Here is a 17,082-nt window from a genome sequence, read left to right on the forward strand (position 1 = left end):
GTGAGACCTCATTTATACTTGGACTACTTCTCCCCTATAGATCTCTCTGAGTTGACCTCAACAATTGCTTCATCTAAATCATCAACATGTCTCCTGGACCCCATCCCGACCAGGCTGCTCAAAGACGTCTTTCCCCTAATCAGCACATCCATAGTAGATCTGATTAACCTCTCTCTATTAACTGGTTATGTTCCACAGGCTTTTAAACTTGCAGTAATTAACCCTCTACTCAAGAAGCCTACTCTTGACCCAGGTGTCCTAGCTACTTATAGACCAATATCCAATCTCCCATTTATTTCCAAAATCCTTGAAAAAGCTGTTGCAAAGCAGTTATGTGACCACTTGCACAAGAATGATTTCTTTGAGGATTTTCAGTCAGGGTTTAGAGTCCATCATAGTACAGAAACCGCATTAGTGAAAGTCACCAATGATCTTCTCCTAGCCTCGGACAAAGGACTTGTCTCCATACTTGTCCTCTTAGATCTCAGTGCTGCTTTTGACACCATTGATCACAGCATCTTACTGCAGAGACTTGAACATGTTATTGGGATTAAAGGAACTGGGCTAAGTTGGTTCAAATCTTATTTATCAGAAAGATTTCAATTTGTTCATGTTAATGACGAATGTTCCACACAAACTGAAGTTAGTCATGCGAGGTGTCTTGTTAGTTTTCATGTAGTTTGGCAGATGACATTATTTTCATAAACTTCGAAATAAACGGTCGTGGTCACACTCTCTCACGAAGCAAATAATTTAGTCTTTTCTTACCTTTTATTTTAAACGCAACGACACGCGTAGATTGTAATTGTCCTCAATGTCAACACGCCAATATCGGAAGTTAGCTGTCGTTAGGTACGGGAACACAGAGGAAACTTTTCTCCTTGCCTAACAAACCTGAGGGTAAAGTTGTAGTGCGCCCACTACTGACCGGGAGGACATTGAAACATATACTATCTTCGTAGTGGAGTGACCTATTACCATGGGCTAAACACATGCATGTATTAACTCGAACCCTGTTTTTTTTTACCCTATATTAAAATATATTAACCATGATTTTTAGCAAAATATTGTAGCGAGCGGGGGTAGGGGGGCTACTGACAGACACTGTGTGAGTTGCTGCCACCACAATGGTAAAAGGTTTAGACAAATGTTATATATCGTTTTAATGAGAAGCTGAATAAATCTGTTTTTCTCGTGATGACAATAATACGCTGCCATACGCTATCCACCCAATTAAAAAAACAAAACTATGAACCTGCTTATATGAGCTGTGTAAGCGGATACAGGCCCTTCTTGGCTGCAGTCAGCGCTTTCCATCCGGAAGTATTTTGGAGACGCACACATTATAATGGCATCATGTTCGTTAAATAGCGCGTTTGTTGACGATATTAATGATCCGGGAGCCGCTCCCTATGGCAACTTTATAAATTATTACACATTTAATCCTCCGGAGAACCGTTTGAGCCTGATTCCGACCACACTCCTTCAGGATATTGGCTACAGCGATCGCCATCAACCTACACTGATCCTGGACGTGGGATGTAATTCAGGGGTATGTGCCTTGGGGACATACAGTACCTGTCTCTAAAAAGTGCATCTATGATACCCATTTAAATCGAATATTCCCAGTATTTCTATTAAATTTAGATTAATATGGTCGACTTGCGAGAAAGTGATCAAATTTGAGTTAGTAGATGCCACAATATCTTTACTTTTACCGAGTCAAGCCTCTGCACTCTAACCTCAACACCCTACATTTCCCAAAGTGCAACAGATAGTGTCTTTGATGACAGGTTTAGTGAAAGACACTATCAGGATTTTTTTTTTTCAAACTTTAGAAAGTGTCCTCTGAGCCACACAAGTAAACAAATTCTTATACAAAATGTATGGATTGGTCCTCTACTATAGCATAAGTACTTAATGTTGTCCTCCTCTTTTCCCTGTGCATGACAGGAACTGAGTGTAGCTTTTTACAAGCATCTGGTGCAGGAGCCTGAATCAGATGGAAGTAAAGTTCATCTCCTGGGTTTAGACTTGGATGAGGGCCTCATTCAGCGGGCTCAGCAGACCAACCCTCTGCTCAGCAACATCTCCTTCATTTCTCTGGACATCACTGCAGCCACTGACCAACTGCAGGATTACCTCAACCAGCACAGCTGCTCCAGCTTCCACCTGTGTTTGTGTCTGGCTGTTACCATGTGGGTCCATTTGAACCACGGAGACTCTGGCCTGCTACAGCTGCTTTCTCGCTTGGCCTCTATCAGCCAGCACCTCCTGATGGAGGCCCAGCCCTGGAAGTGCTATCGCTCTGCAGCCCGGCGGCTGAGGAAGCTGGGTCGCTCAGACTTTGACCACTTTAAGACTTTGAAGATTCGTGGGGATATAGCAAAATGTGTGAGGGAGCATCTGGAGAGACACTGTGGCATGAAGCTTATTCATAGCTTTGGCCGCACTGCATGGGACAGAAAACTGCTGCTCTTCAAAAAAAGCTAAGACTGAAGGACAATGTTAAGCTTTAATTTGTAGCAGGGAGATGATCAGGATGACAAAAAACAAAGAAAAAAAATGTTGTTTAAAGGTTGAAATGTGGAGTTGGATTACTTGGTTGACATTACTCATCATTTTGGGTAATTCATTTATGGTTGAAATAACTTACAAAGAAAATGTCAAATGTACCGTTTCCAGCTTCTGAAATACGAAGAGTTATACTTATTGTCTTAAACTCTAGGAAATAGTGCATGTCCTTGGGTTTTGTACTCTTGATTTGGCAAATGAATTATTTTTGAAGACAACACCTTGGGCTGTGGAAACGGCCGATAAACTTTATTTTACTATGTAGTGACATTTTATAGCCCAAACTATTAGTCTGTAAATTGATAAAACTGGCAGTTTAAGCTTTATGCAATTTAGTTATTATAGAGAAATGTTTGCCTGTGTCAGACAATAGTTAAAAATATTTAACTATCTTTTGTTTGACCCAAAATCCAAAGATACTCAGTTTATACTGGTATTAAATCTTCACACCAAAGAAGGAACCAAGCAATGCTTAGAATCTGTACTTGACAAAATGAATAAATCACCTAATCAAATTACTGAATAATCAATATTGCCAATTCAGTTGCCACTGCAATGACAATGTGTTCCAGCTCTAGAAGAACTGGGAGCTGTGGTATATGGAATTAAATTATTTGTATAGCACCAGTTCACAACAACAATCATCTCAGGGCACTTTACACAGTGAGGTCTAGACCTTAGGAGTTTTATACGGAAAACCCCACAAATCCCCCCTGAGCAATCACTTGGCGACAGTGGAGAGAAAAAAACTCCCTTTAACTGAAGAAACCTCCAACAGACCCTGGCTCTTGGTGGACGGCCTCCAGCCTCAAATGGTTGGGATGAGTGGATAGAGGAAAGAGAAAAGAAAAGTATCAGGGCACAACAAACACTGGGCAGGTTAATGTGGTCAGTGACTGCTCAACAGAAACATGGAGCACCGGGGCCAGGGATACCTGCAGAAAGGTACGAGAGAGAGAGAGAGGACACTACAGGAGAGAGGAGACACACAGTTAGTGCTGTTCTGGTGGCATATATAAATAAAATGGAGAAGAGGGAAAAGAGGAGGGGAGGTCAGAGCATCATGGGAGGATTCCCAGCCTAGGCCTATGACTTAAGGAACGGTACGCCAAACCAAACCTATCTTAAATGCACATCCACTATAAGGGTGTAAACCACTGGCATGGTTAAATATACTCAGTGGCACCTGGCCAGCCCAGGCCCCATGTTTACTTGCTGTTGCAGATGGCTGCTAGTCATCCTTTTTCAGCCACATTATGGTGCCAAGACATAACAACATGCTAAGCACCTTTCTACCCTCCTTCACTGTCCTACAAGTACTATATTGAAAATTAACTAACAGAACTATATCATATCAGAAAGGAAAGTTTTAAGCCTAATCTTAAAGGTTTGTTGAAATACACGTTTTTCAAAAACAATCTGCCTCACTGATCAGTTTTGTCAATTTCAATATTTGCCAAAGATTACCTAGTTCTACAACCACTCACTTTGAGAATATGAAATCAGAACCCTGCCCATTTTTTCCATTTTCAAAATGCAGCTGTTCCCTTCTGTGTCAGAGCTGTCTGAACTTCACTGGTCAGTAATGCAAAACTAAGAGACCTAAACCTCAGCACGTTACTCAAATTTTCATAATTTTAATTACAGAATACTAAAAAATAACATTACATAAAACGTCTTTTTAAAAGAAACCATTTAATATTACAAAGGTTGTAAATTTTGTAAAGTTAGAATATAAAATTTTTGAACAGTGATGCATAATTGAAAAGAAAAATAAATTTCATAAAATGTATATATTAACTGTTCTACTACATTAAAAAAAAACGAGATGGACACAAATCGCAGAGACGAGATGAGTAGACGCTGCCATTCCCGCAGTGAGCTCTCCTTTCGCAGAAAGACTTGAGATGCACAGCACACACACACACAATCAGCTTAAACTCTCATGTCTAGGTTCAATAAAAGGAGGCCATTTACAAAAGGAAAACAAACTCAAGAGACTACAAAAAGTGACTTGGTGACTGCTCCCAGTATTCACACATCTCGATGGGTAAAAACCCGACTACACTGGCCTTGGTTCCATAAACACATGCTGTCTTCCACAGTTTACGCTGTACAAAGAGTTGCAAATCTTGAGAAACCTCATACTTAAATCATTCGATCAAGAGAGGAAAATAATGGACAGCTGTCTTTAAGTCTCATAACACAACCATTCCTATATCCTACCATACAACTTGTCAGTCAGATCCACTGAAAGCTAACATGGTCACATTACTCAATATCAGGAAGTCAACCTTAAGAAACTGGAATACTCTGTACACAAATTGGGGAAGGAAGAGAGTTGGGAAACATGCATAATCCAACAATGTACTTGCTTTCTTCCTCTTCTCTGAGTTTTACATCACACTGTGTCACATCATCATGAGCCCTTGTTAAGATGTTTTCGGTCAACACCACAGAGTTACCATTCAAGGACATTCAGAGCCTGGTTGAACCGTGGATGTCCCTCTACATGCACGACACACTGGCCAGCCATGTCCAAACAGAGGTATTTCAGTAGTCTCCTCTGGTTTAGGAGACATGTTGTGTCACATTTTTGGTAAACAGACACAGGTTTTTTTTTGGAGGGTGGGGGGAAGGGTGGGGTTCAAAACTTTATTAAGTTGTTTAAAAAAAAAAAGTCTAATATATGGTTTTAATCGAAAGGTGCACAGAGTGGTAGAATCACACTTGTATCTGTGCAGTAGTAGTGGTTTCAGTGGCCCATAAAGACCAGGTAGAGCAATGCAGGGGAAAAAGACTGAATACCAGCTGGAAGGGAACTGGACAATAACTCAGAGGACAAAGGACATCTGAGACAAACGAGGTATACGGGAGGAGTTGAGACGAGACACACCAGCAGAGCTACTTGGTTTGGCTGGTCTGTTGCTCAGGCAGCTGGAGTTCATTTCATCAGGGATCCAGGAACTGCTGCTTAGCATGTAAGCTAGTAATGCTGTTTAGGTTCAGATGAGTCCCCCTGAGTTAGTGCACATGTCAGTCAGGCAGGCCACGCCTGCTTGTTCATTAAGAAATCCACAAACCGAAGCAATGGAAAAAATATCAATTCAGTAATTCCATAACAAGTTTACAATTAGCTTTGGAGAGAGATTCTGTCATAGTTTTACAAGTTAAAATTACACCAATGTTAGTGTAGAGGAAGTTGGGAAAAGGTTCAGGTAAAAAACAAAACAAAAAAACAGCAGCTCCCAAAATGGTGCAGCTGACCTATTAGCCCTGCTCATTGTCTGAAAACTCTGAGAAGTATGCATTTTGTGTTGTGAATGTAATGTGCGTTACATGGCGCCCTATCAGACGCAGGGCTGTGTTTGTTTGAACATGCTCATACTTTTATACTGTATTCTGAACATCTGACATGATTTGCAAGTGGTTACTGGTGCAGGTCTGCCCGGCAGGAGAGTTATGGGGACCTGGACGGGTGCTGGTGTTGCAAATTATTCTGACTGTGCATCAGTCAGACAGACAGGTAGACAGGCAGGTGGGCTATAATGGGAGTGAGGAGCTGAGGCTAGATCAAGGGAGCTGTGTCCATCAAAACTTTGTTGGGGTCCAGGCTGGCAAAGAAGCGGACGTCCCGGTCCTTGTCGGACTGCAGAGCCATGACAGTCTCTTCCAGCTCATCAGAGTAGGCACAGACCGGCTCCTTGAAGTATGCTGGAAACCAAGTACCAGACTGAGTGAACATAAAAAGCTACCAGCCAGAAGCTACAGGGCAACTTCTGAAAGAAGACACACAACGCCTTGCTTACAAATGAAAAGCTGATTTTATAGGTAATAAAAAAAATAAAAACTTGCCTATAAGAGCACTGTTTCAACAAAAATATAAGTGTGCTGCCTGCCTCGTTATTCCAACAAATCCATATGGCAGCCCAACATTATACATCATCAATTTATATACTGCATCATATGCAGCTGTCTTTTAGTTTTTAAATGCTCAGAAATATGTTCATACCACTCTTTTGCACTGAAATACCAATGTTAATGTGGTCAAAATCACTGAAATTCATGCCATTTAATTTTCTGACAGTATAGGCTATATTTATTTAATTATACAAAAGAAGAAAAACAGCCAAATAGTCGCACTTAAGAGCCGACTGACAAAATCCGGGTACAGCCCTACATATAACTGATGGCTAATGATTTTTAGGTAGTTCTGAAAAGGTTGCAGTTTTGCTGTAAAGGCATAGTTCAGCATTGTGGAAATAAAATTCTTTGCATTATTGCAGAGGGAAACAGCTAGCATGATGAAAGTACAAAGATCCCTTTGACCAACACTTCTGATGTCCACTAATTAACACACTGTCTTTTAATTCGTATACAAATGAAAATATTAAAAAAACCGACAAGTTGGGGTTTATGCTCTATAACTTTCTCAGTGCATATCCAAAAATGTACCTTTAAAGATCAGAGACATCAGTCACTGACTTCACTTTCATTTTACCTTTTTCCATGACAGTCTGTCGTAGCGCTTTAGCCACTAGTACACGAACGTTGGCCACTGGGTCTGAGGAGAGGCTGAGTAGGCTGGGCAGGAGGTGCTGGCTGAACTGCTCCATAGGCATACAATCCTCCTCCACGATGGCCTAAAATAAGAAAATTCATTCAAGACAACCAATCAAACTGATGCACAGCCATCTATGCTGCTGAAGCTGCCATTCCACCATTTCATGTGAAGTAAAGTTAAGATGCTACAAACCTGGCAGATAAAGGCAAATGCCTGCCGCCCCACCCACTTGGGACAGTGACAGAACCTTATGGTGAGTTCGTTAATGAAGTTCAGGCCCAGATCATCAGCACCACATGAATACAGTTTTTGAAGGATCTCTACAACCTGAGAACACAGAAGGCAATAACAGTTGAAAAATTCACTTTCTTTGACCAATGACACTAGACTTGTCCATGGAGCAAGACACAAGCTATACTGTATTCTCTTTATTGATAAGAGTTAGGGGAGATTTTTTTTCCTGATCAATCTATAAAATACAGATGCTGTAGTCTAACAGCCAATTGAATTGATGAAGGTTGCCTAAAATGCATAACAGATACAATCATCTAAAAATACTCAAATCAATACTGTGGGACTTTTTTGTACCGATTGAGATCACTTGACTGCCCAGCCCTTGTTCTAACCAAGCTGCAATGATCAAATACAACTATCAATACTTTACTGTATCTCATAATAACATATGCAGAACATCATCCATCTGTGTGACTCGTTTCCCTTTTTGTCTGAGATTTTCGCATGTTTTTGCTCATCCAACTATCAACCATAAGATTTTCCTCACCAGCAAAAAACCCTAATTCAATTTTGTACACTTACCAATTTGTATGAGATCCATCTGACCTCAGAGACTTTGTCAGAGCAAAGTGTGAGTGCTATCTGTCTGAGGTAGTCATACACGTCATAGTGGCTGTACAGCTCTATGATCAAGATCAACTGCCTGGAGGGTGGGAGAGAGAGCAAAAACTAGGTCTGACATCAGGGTTATATTTCCTGTGAACAGTTGTATAATAGAGTCCTTGCATACTGTCATAAGAGACTCTGCTAAAATGTAATCATTTGCAAATTTCTTCCTGACTTGAAGAGGAAAAGGAGACATACTCTGCCAGCTCATATCTGAATCTCCAGTTGCGACTGTTGTCCGTCACCATGAACTCCTGCAGCTGGTACAGATATTCTCTCCTCTTGTCTGCGTGCAGCAGCTGCAATGAGAAAATGCACATTAACCTGCTTAATTATCTAGTGTTACCTGTAAAACAACTGATTCACCTGTGACTTTCTTCATCAAATCATAACAGAGCTCTTGATACAGCTAAGTCCCTTGTCATCAGTCACAACTGCTTTAGTGCAACATAGCAAACCAAAACTTTCCAACTCTTTGATCTCTAAATCTTTTTTTTTTTTTTTATCTCCCCTGGACCAGCAGTAGAGGAATATAAACCTTACCTTGAGGAAGTCATACAGGTGTTTGAGCACGCCAATGCGGACCTCGTCCAAGTCTTTGAGGAAACCATTGAAGATGGGCACCAGATCAGCTGCCGTCAGCTGGTCTCCCAGAATAACTGCCAGCTCATGGATGGAGAAAGCCAGTGTGCGCCGCACCTTCCACTGAGAGGGGGGGAGGTAGTGTCAGTCATGGACAAGTCAGGTCTAATAAACAAAAATATACTAGCATGTTTTTTAAATAGCAAGACAACAATGTATGAACATGTTTATAGTTATTGATGAAGCAGCGTAATCCTTACATAAAATAAGTTACTGAGAAACAGGCCATTTATCTGAATCGCTCTGTGACTAGCAGTGGTCCACTGCAATGTTATCAAGCTAACAGGGACATTCAGGGCTGTGATGAGATCATGAGGAAGTGAGAGCCATCACACTGTCGCTGCTGTTTGATGTGAAGCAACTGTGCTGTGTATATTTTCTGTTGTTCCTCACATCCTCACATAATGCGCGTGCATAAGAATCATGTTAAGGACAAAATCACTCATGACGATTGCGCGAGAAATGTAGTGAAATCCTTGGCTGAACAAAAATGTTGTTCCTGGATAACACTGACACATGGCTCATTTAGGACTTGGACAAGGAAAGACAGGCTGCATCAACAGCCTGACAGTGTCAGAAATAACACAATGTGACTGCTTCTATGACACACATTTATAAAGCATCTCACATCTCCCCCCTCTTTTTAAGAGTTTCCAATACAATATTTCCAAAATAGTGTAATACCTTGCTACTTTTTCATTTCCTCATGCAGTCTCTCTCATTTTGGAATCTGAATCACAAAATTTGCCATCAAATGCCACACGGCCATCTCATGATGACCCACCTGCACATCAGTAGCAAGAGTTTCATATGTGTCTTTGAGGCAGTGCCAGTTCTGTCGTCCCAGAGTAAGAGCAACCCCAGGCAGGCTGAAGGCACAGTGTTTGGCTATCTCTGTATCCACTGTTTGGGCCCGGGCTGGGTCTGTCATAGAGAGGTACTGATCCAATAGCTGCTGGGGGATGACATTCTGAAGGCACAACAACAAATTAAAGAGCTTGAGGACCAAAGAGAAACACGAATGCAGAGTAAAAAGGTATAAAATAATCCATGTGCTAATCAACAGCAAATGTGGGGAGCAAATCAATATTTCCAGGATGTATAATTGTGCTGACTGACCTGGATCTTGGGCTTGTCTTCAGAGAGTGGGCTATGTGCAGAGTCATCCTTTCCCTCCTCCTCCACACTCTCAATCAGTTCAGACTCCTGAGGAAAAATACAAATATTCACACAAATCTCCCATTAGAAAAAATACACTACTTTTGTCACTTTCTTTGTTCTCAGTAGATACACAAGGCCTACCCTAATGCTGGATTTATAGTTGTGTGTAAAGGGGTTGCAGCATAGCTATGGAGGCTACAGCTGACTTGCACCTCCTAAGAAAAAATGAACTGCACACTGGGGCTACAGAGGTTTCATGATGGTGGAGATTGAAGACCAGGTTAAGGAGGACGGTGGTAAGGGATGTTCTCGTTTTCGGTAACACGCATCTTGCTAAAACATCATAACTGCAAACTTCTACTCACCACAAGGGCTGCACTCTTTCACAGTGAATTAAACAAAACAGATCATGCAAGATTTCATAGCAGTAGTCTCCTATACAGGAAGGAGATCAATCAAAATACGCATGGAGTGAGAGAATATGCAGAGCCCAACATCACTAATTAAATCAACTTCTAAGTTCTGACCTGTATAAAAACAATTTCCTGCCCACATTTTAACAGCCTTGGTTATTTCATGAGATTTGTCCTCGTTTGTTTCACTAGTTCAAAGTGGCCAGGTTGAGCTACGTGTTTCAGTGCACCAGTGAAGATTTAGCAAAATCTGAATCACAATCTGAAGACAATTGTTACCAGCCCACTGTCAAGTTTTATCAAACCACAGTGCCAATTAAACAAATTAGCTATTTGTAACACTTATTTTTATTCAGAACTTTGTGTTGCTGATTTGCCCTGAATATAGAGAAACCAAGGTTTCAAGGGTTTTGAAGAATGATACAGATTGATTAGTGTCAAAGTGGTGTTATTAATGGGATAAATCTTAACAAAACCTGCACTGTGGTACGTATCTATGGTAAAACTCCTGTTAACCCCTTGTGCCAAGTACAAACCCAGCTTAGGTTCAGTACATGCATGTAGTTTTTGAGTACATTTGTTCAGCCATATATATTATACAGCTGAGTTAAGACAACAACATGTGTATAGTTTCGTACAAGAACAGGGGAGTCACAAGGAGACTCATCCCGGTAGCCCAGGGGCTCTGTCTGAGTCTCTTCATCTCCTTGCTCCAGGACAAGGTACGACTCCACAGCTGGAGGACTTTCCATCATTTGCTCCTCTTCTGTGGGACTCTTCTCGCTCTCTGACTGAACCTCTAAAGATATGCTCTCCACACATGGGCTCTCAGTGTCATTCTTAGGCTGCACTTCTGGCTGGGATTCAGTTGGGCTGTCTGCCGGGCAGTTGTCTGCTGGACTGTCAAGCTGGGCTGCTTTCAGAGCTGCTGACAACACCTGGACTTGGGCTGGAGGTAAAGTACACATGCACAGCTCAACCTACATGCCAATACAGTGCAAAAATAAAGCTACAGAGACAGCAGCTGATCAGATATAAAGGCAAGAAAGTGCTGCATGCAACTAGTCACAAATATTGTGGCTCTGTATACTCACCTTGTACATCAGGGTCATCCATGTGTGGTTGCAAACAGTCCAAAACCTTCTGGATCTGGTCGCTGGTAGCTTTGCCATGGCTGGATTTGGAATCATGACAATTATTTTCAGGTTCCTCCTCGTCTCTCTCTTTCTCATGCTCCTTGTCTATCACTTCTTCTGATGCCTGACAACTTATCATTTCCAGTTCTTCGCTGATGTCTGGTAAAGGACACCTCCAGAATCGGAAAGAATTAAAGTTCTCATCTGTCTGCTCCATCTCTTTTGTGTTCTTAGTATTGTTTGTAGTTGTAGAGCTTTTATAGCTGTTTGAGATGCTGTAGGTGAAGTTGTCATGCGCCCCTCCAGAAACAGGAGTGTGGTTGTCATCAAAGCTGTGCAGGTCCTCACTGTCTGGTGTCAACATGTGCTCTGGGGAAGGTGTGGCACGGCCGTCCTGGTTGGGAGGTGTGTGAGCGATGGGTCTTTTGGTGTGGCAATTCAGGGAATTTAAGGAACATTCACTGAAATTAGAATAACAAAATGTATTGGAATACTTTGGCAAATCCTTAAAATGTATCTAATCTCTAATACTGCCTTTTTGTAAACATTAACTACGAGATGTGCTACCCAAACCCTATAGTTAAAACCACACAGTAACAGTGTTCAACCTTAGTTCAACGTTGGTCAGATTTTAAACTATACCAAGTACTCCTCTGAAGGCAGCATTACCTTCTAGGTAAAAATATCTCAACATGGCGACTTCAGGTCTTTTCATTTCTCTGTCTCTGCAAACAAACCTTTTAGCAAAAAAAAAAACCCAAAAAACAAACAAAAAACCCTGGTCTGTCCTGATCTTGCCCAATTATGACCACAATTCATCAGAATAATGATGCAACACTTGAAGCTGCATCTGTGTCAACACAAACTCATGTTTGTGCAGTGCATATTATTACTACTACCTGAACAAATATAGTTCACTAAATGAACTAACAATATCTGGCAAACTTTGACCTACTCTGATACAAAAAACCCATAACACTGAATCCAGTATTATTCAAACAAACCAAAAAGAGACATCAAAGTAAACCATCACCTGTAAAGAAGAAAATTAGATGGGTTTACCTGTCTGTTGTACACCTGGGGACCTCTGGTAGGGCACCGTCCTCTCTGAAATGAATGCCTCTGCTGGCTGGATTAGCAAAAGTGGAGATGAAACGTCCCAGAGACTGAAAGGCAGCCTGGCGCACCTACAAGTGGAGCAGTAAAGACTCTCAGTTTGAACGTGACAGAGGATTTTCACAAGTGTTACGCTAACAATCTTCATTTGCTTAAGAGATTAAGGAATTAGGGAACAGGATTATTTGTATGAGACACTAGTTTAAAAGGCTGCATATATAGCACACATGCACAGTGGAATTGCATGCAGTTCTGTTTATACAGTGAGAATCTGCATACACAAGATCCCAAATGTTCATCATAGCAAACTGCCCATGCGGTAATAAATTTTGGTCTGCACATGGAACCTCATGTCTAAGCAGCAACTATTCTATTTTCATCACAATACAGAGGGAGTTACATATAAACACGCTTACCCAGCGGGACTGATCACTGATGAGGCTGATGAACAGGGGGGAAAGTTTTGTGCGTCGCACCCCAGGAGAAGTGCAATTGGAAACCACCATAAAGCACTCAGCACAGGCTTTCCTGATACCCCACAGACTGTCTGAGCACAGATCGAAGAACTTGGGCATCTACATTGAAAGCAAAACCAAGTCTTCAAACTTTGAGCAGTGATGGATTTCTAAACTACAAGCATGCAATTAAACTAGTGACTTAATTTGACACACAGTGAAGTTTCATGGCATCACTTTGACTACACTGCAATCTAACACAGCTAACGTGACTCATTGGATGTTATATATGTTAAGGCTTGAGTCATGAAAGGCTCGAAGGTCATCACTGTTAAGATTTTATGTTACGTCAAAAAAAAAAAACTGTCACGTCTCTCACCAGTAGCTTTTCTGTGGCTTCCTGACCTACAATAGAACAAAATTCTCCAAAATTGGCAGCACAGACCTGTAACACAAAACAAAAACATAAATAGTAATAGGGCAATACACTTAATGAATCATGCGTTTATTTTTAAACCACATAAAACCACTCAAAAAATATTTGTGTTCGCATTTATTTTTACATCTGTTATTTATGTGGCCTTGTTGAGAAATCATCCCTCCCATGGCAACTGGACTTTGATCAAAAAGACCAGACTACAGTGATTTTGAACAGCTGTTTGATCTTATTTGTAATGTTGATTATATAAACATTGAAATGCAATTTAAGCATTTATTGCACTTAACAGTATCTAATTGTTCAAATCATTCAAATACATTTTGCCTTTGCTTGGCAAAACCATCACAGACCACCAGTGACGCCACAGGATTAACATTCCTGAATGACAGAAAACAAAAGTGTAGGTGTGGACTACGTTGATGTGCAAAACAAAATTAAGGCTGATTCACAGAGTTATTGAATTTATCCCCATGGAACACCCGAAACATAATTAAACACAAGTTAAGTGCAAGTTGTAACTGAAGTCTGAAACTGATTGTACTGCATGTTCAAAATTATACTATAATATGTCTGACTTTTTAAAGTCAGGAAGAGGAGGTGTAAATGGTGTGGAGGTTCTTACCTTGCGAACTTGGAAGAGTCTGGCATCACTGCACAAGTCACAGAAACGTGGCAGGAGTAGATGCTCCACTGTGTCTTTACTCAACATGGTGACAACTTTACACATAATCTGTATCAGCAGACGTGGAGAGCATTAAGTGTCACCACAACTCAGACTGTGCTCCAACTGCACAAACAATTTGCATTTATGAATGAAAACTAGCCGACGATTTGAATAGAAAAGATTTACAAAAAGGTGAAAAATGTGCCACTGAGGGACAATACAATACAAATAATCACATTTAACAACATACTTTGGTATTAAGAGTGGAGATGGAAAGAGAAGTGTGTGTAAGTTATAGGAGGTTCAGTGTGACTCAGGTGGCTGAACACATTTGAGATAACATAATTTGAACAGTGTAAAGTGAATAACTAATGCAAGGAAAAAAAAAACATCAAGTTATAACACAATAGATTTTCTTACAGCAACTGCTTCTATTTTGTAGTCGTCATCACTGCTGGGTTTTGTGAGATCTAGCAGAACTGGACAAACTTTGGTTTCCATGTCAGCTTTAGAAATGAGGCCCTGCTCCAACAGAACAAGCAGCGCTGCCTGGCTCGTCTTCCGCACCTGGAAAAAGTATAGGCGACTTAAAAACCAGTTTTAAAACTTTTTTTTTACTTCTTAAACTTTAAGATTTTGGGGGGGAATCTTCCTTTTACTTGATTGTTGACAGTCTCAACCAAACCTTGGATATTGCTTTACGCCATTACACTTCTAGTAACACAACTACCTGTAATGTACCAATACTTCAGAAACAAAAAAGCATGCTTGACTCTCTTTAACCAACTGTTTTCACAGTTTTTAACTGTAAAGATCAGCTAGAAAACTGTCAAATTGGAAACCTACCTGGTTATTTGGATCAGTGAGATACCGGACCACGATTGGTACCAAGTATCTTGAGAAAGCGGCTGGGAAGTTATGCCTACTCTCATGTAAAAACATGGCAATGTTGGGGACCTGCTCCATCAGCTCAGCTCGCACTGTGGGCTCTGAGTCGACACATTACATTATACGATTAATAATAAAAATAAAATGTGGCCATTACAGTGCAACAAATGTTATGTACTTTCAATTGTGTAGTGATTAAATCCTGGACATTTTGTTTAGTAAAATAATAATAATAATAATAGTCAAAAAATGATCATATTAAACTGGGACGTAAGGCCATAGTGAATTTATCTAGTGGATATCACCACAAAACAAAAGAAAAGGAAAATTCATCTACCTCCATCTTCTGACATTCTGACAACTGTCTCCATGACACTGATAAAGTCATTTTCATTGTCACTGAACTCTCGAAGCACATCAAGCAGGCCACGAGCCACAATCTGCCTAGAAAGCAACAGGAGCATCAAGTTAGCACACTGTCCGCCATTGCCTAGAAGTGCTGAGGACACAGCTGTCAAGTACACACACGTACTTGGTAATGACAACAGGGCCTGAACCCTGCAAAGCTGAGCATGAAACGCATGAAGACAGGAACTAAACATGTTTATGTGAGGACAACAGACTGGTGGCACTGTGATGAAACTATTCAAAAGCAACATACTGAGGAGTTTAAATACACTGAGTATATCTGGCAGGCTATTAGTTTACCAAGCAGAAGGCTAAAGCAATAATACTACCATTGTCAACCTAATGCTTTGTTCAGACTGACACTAGGACACTACTATAAGTCTTTTGGCATTTGGTTAACACAGGTATGCAATTAGTAAATACACAAGAATGCAGTGAGTCATTCAGCTGACTATGTAAAAAACAAGCCTGGAGCTGACTTGAGATCGTACGACATGTTTATGTCAAGTTCTGATGTGTGATTTATGATATAATTCATGATTCTATACAATTCAGTCAACGAAAAAAGCTTAAATAGCAGTGTACTATTGTGCAACATTATGCCATTAACTACCTAAGCCAAATAAGACGCAATGATGATGATAGCAATGATGTCCTTGCACACTGAAAAGCCAATCAACTATCTAGTAAATGTAAATGTGCAAGTACACAAAATAAAATACAACAGACCAAAGTTTACTTTATATCATACAAAACAAACTCACTGATGAACGGTTCCCAGACAGAGTTCAACTCATCTAAAAAAAAAAAACCTGAATATCTGGTTACATTTTCTTATCCCTTTTAGGTAGCACCTCCGTGTTATTTGACAGATGCTTCCTTGTTGCTAAAATCAACTAGATATGGCAGAATGTCAAAGTGCCAAACTGGATTGATCACACAAAATAATCACTATGATGTATAATACATATACTGTACATTAAACATTATTTTGTGCTTTAAGGCAAATACAAATGAATGATGACCAAGAAATAAAGTGGGCTTGATGTGGATGGAAGGCCAAAAGGCAGATACCAAAAAATCTAAGTTAAGCCTAAAGATAGTCAGATTATCAGTTCATGGTTTAGGCCTCGTATGTGTGATATGAAGCTTTTTGCCTGGCTTTGGGTGCTGCCTGAGCACAGGGCTCCACTTACCTGTTGAAGACATTCTCACTGAAGGCATATTTCTCTAGTCTTCCAAGAGGAGTTAGGTTGTCTTGTCCTGCATCAAGGAAGGCTGTGATGCGGATTCCGTCACACTCTGAAGCATAGTCATCAAATCCAACTTTGGGAGGGAGAAAAAGATTATTTTATACTCTCACAAATTGAAGCAATATTTGAAACACACACACATAATGCCTACAAAAACAAAAGACTTTAATGAGGATACTGACAGATATACCACAGCAGTCTATAAACTGATGGGTAGGCCAAATGGCAGGAATGGAGAACATCTAGTGTGGATGAAGCATCAAGGCTCAAGTCTAACTGATTATTACATTTAAAGTTTCAACCATGGCACTGCCTGTACAGCTAGATCTAAATACTTTTTCATCACTCTGGCTAATGCAGACGGCAGGGACTGTGGGTCTTTAGAACTGCTAATAATAACATGGCATAAAACCCTGAACTACTGCTGCCAGCTTTAAATTTCACATGGGTTAAAGGGGTTGCCCAGAAA

At 40.5% G+C, this 17,082-nt stretch overlaps 3 protein-coding genes across 3 annotated transcripts in view; 1 reads left to right on the top strand and 2 right to left on the bottom strand.

The window, feature by feature from the left end:
* The window catches only part of cox14 (cytochrome c oxidase assembly factor COX14), a 4,698-nt gene extending 3,807 nt beyond the window's left edge, over positions 1-891 (bottom strand). The window contains exon 1 of the mRNA XM_020607409.1: positions 769-891. The gene's annotated coding sequence lies outside the window, so the exon portion shown is untranslated. The remainder of the gene's footprint in view (positions 1-768) is intronic.
* A 383-nt stretch (positions 892-1,274) lies between these two features.
* bcdin3d (BCDIN3 domain containing) lies at positions 1,275-3,550 on the top strand. Its single transcript, XM_020607281.1, has 2 exons — positions 1,275-1,552; positions 1,954-3,550. The coding sequence occupies exons 1-2, from the start codon at positions 1,349-1,351 to the stop codon at positions 2,491-2,493; spliced, it is 744 nt and encodes a 247-aa protein (XP_020462937.1). The 5' UTR covers positions 1,275-1,348; the 3' UTR covers positions 2,494-3,550.
* Positions 3,551-4,264: 714 nt separating this feature from the next.
* The window catches only part of ppp4r1l (protein phosphatase 4, regulatory subunit 1-like), a 14,477-nt gene continuing 1,659 nt past the window's right edge, over positions 4,265-17,082 (bottom strand). The window contains exons 3-20 of the mRNA XM_020594266.1: positions 16,557-16,686; positions 15,290-15,396; positions 14,911-15,053; positions 14,485-14,631; positions 14,023-14,130; positions 13,341-13,406; positions 12,923-13,081; positions 12,453-12,577; positions 11,349-11,851; positions 10,893-11,203; positions 9,800-9,886; positions 9,465-9,650; positions 8,582-8,743; positions 8,237-8,337; positions 7,955-8,075; positions 7,331-7,465; positions 7,076-7,217; positions 4,265-6,288 (exon numbers count right to left, since the gene is read on the bottom strand). Of these exons, the coding sequence (XP_020449922.1) occupies positions 6,143-6,288; positions 7,076-7,217; positions 7,331-7,465; positions 7,955-8,075; positions 8,237-8,337; positions 8,582-8,743; positions 9,465-9,650; positions 9,800-9,886; positions 10,893-11,203; positions 11,349-11,851; positions 12,453-12,577; positions 12,923-13,081; positions 13,341-13,406; positions 14,023-14,130; positions 14,485-14,631; positions 14,911-15,053; positions 15,290-15,396; positions 16,557-16,686 (2,879 nt within the window). The 3' untranslated portion in view covers positions 4,265-6,142. The remainder of the gene's footprint in view (positions 6,289-7,075; positions 7,218-7,330; positions 7,466-7,954; positions 8,076-8,236; positions 8,338-8,581; positions 8,744-9,464; positions 9,651-9,799; positions 9,887-10,892; positions 11,204-11,348; positions 11,852-12,452; positions 12,578-12,922; positions 13,082-13,340; positions 13,407-14,022; positions 14,131-14,484; positions 14,632-14,910; positions 15,054-15,289; positions 15,397-16,556; positions 16,687-17,082) is intronic.

Source organism: Monopterus albus, unplaced genomic scaffold, assembly GCF_001952655.1.
Source record: "Monopterus albus unplaced genomic scaffold, M_albus_1.0 scaffold1.1, whole genome shotgun sequence".
NCBI classification, from domain to species: Eukaryota; Metazoa; Chordata; class Actinopteri; order Synbranchiformes; family Synbranchidae; genus Monopterus; species Monopterus albus.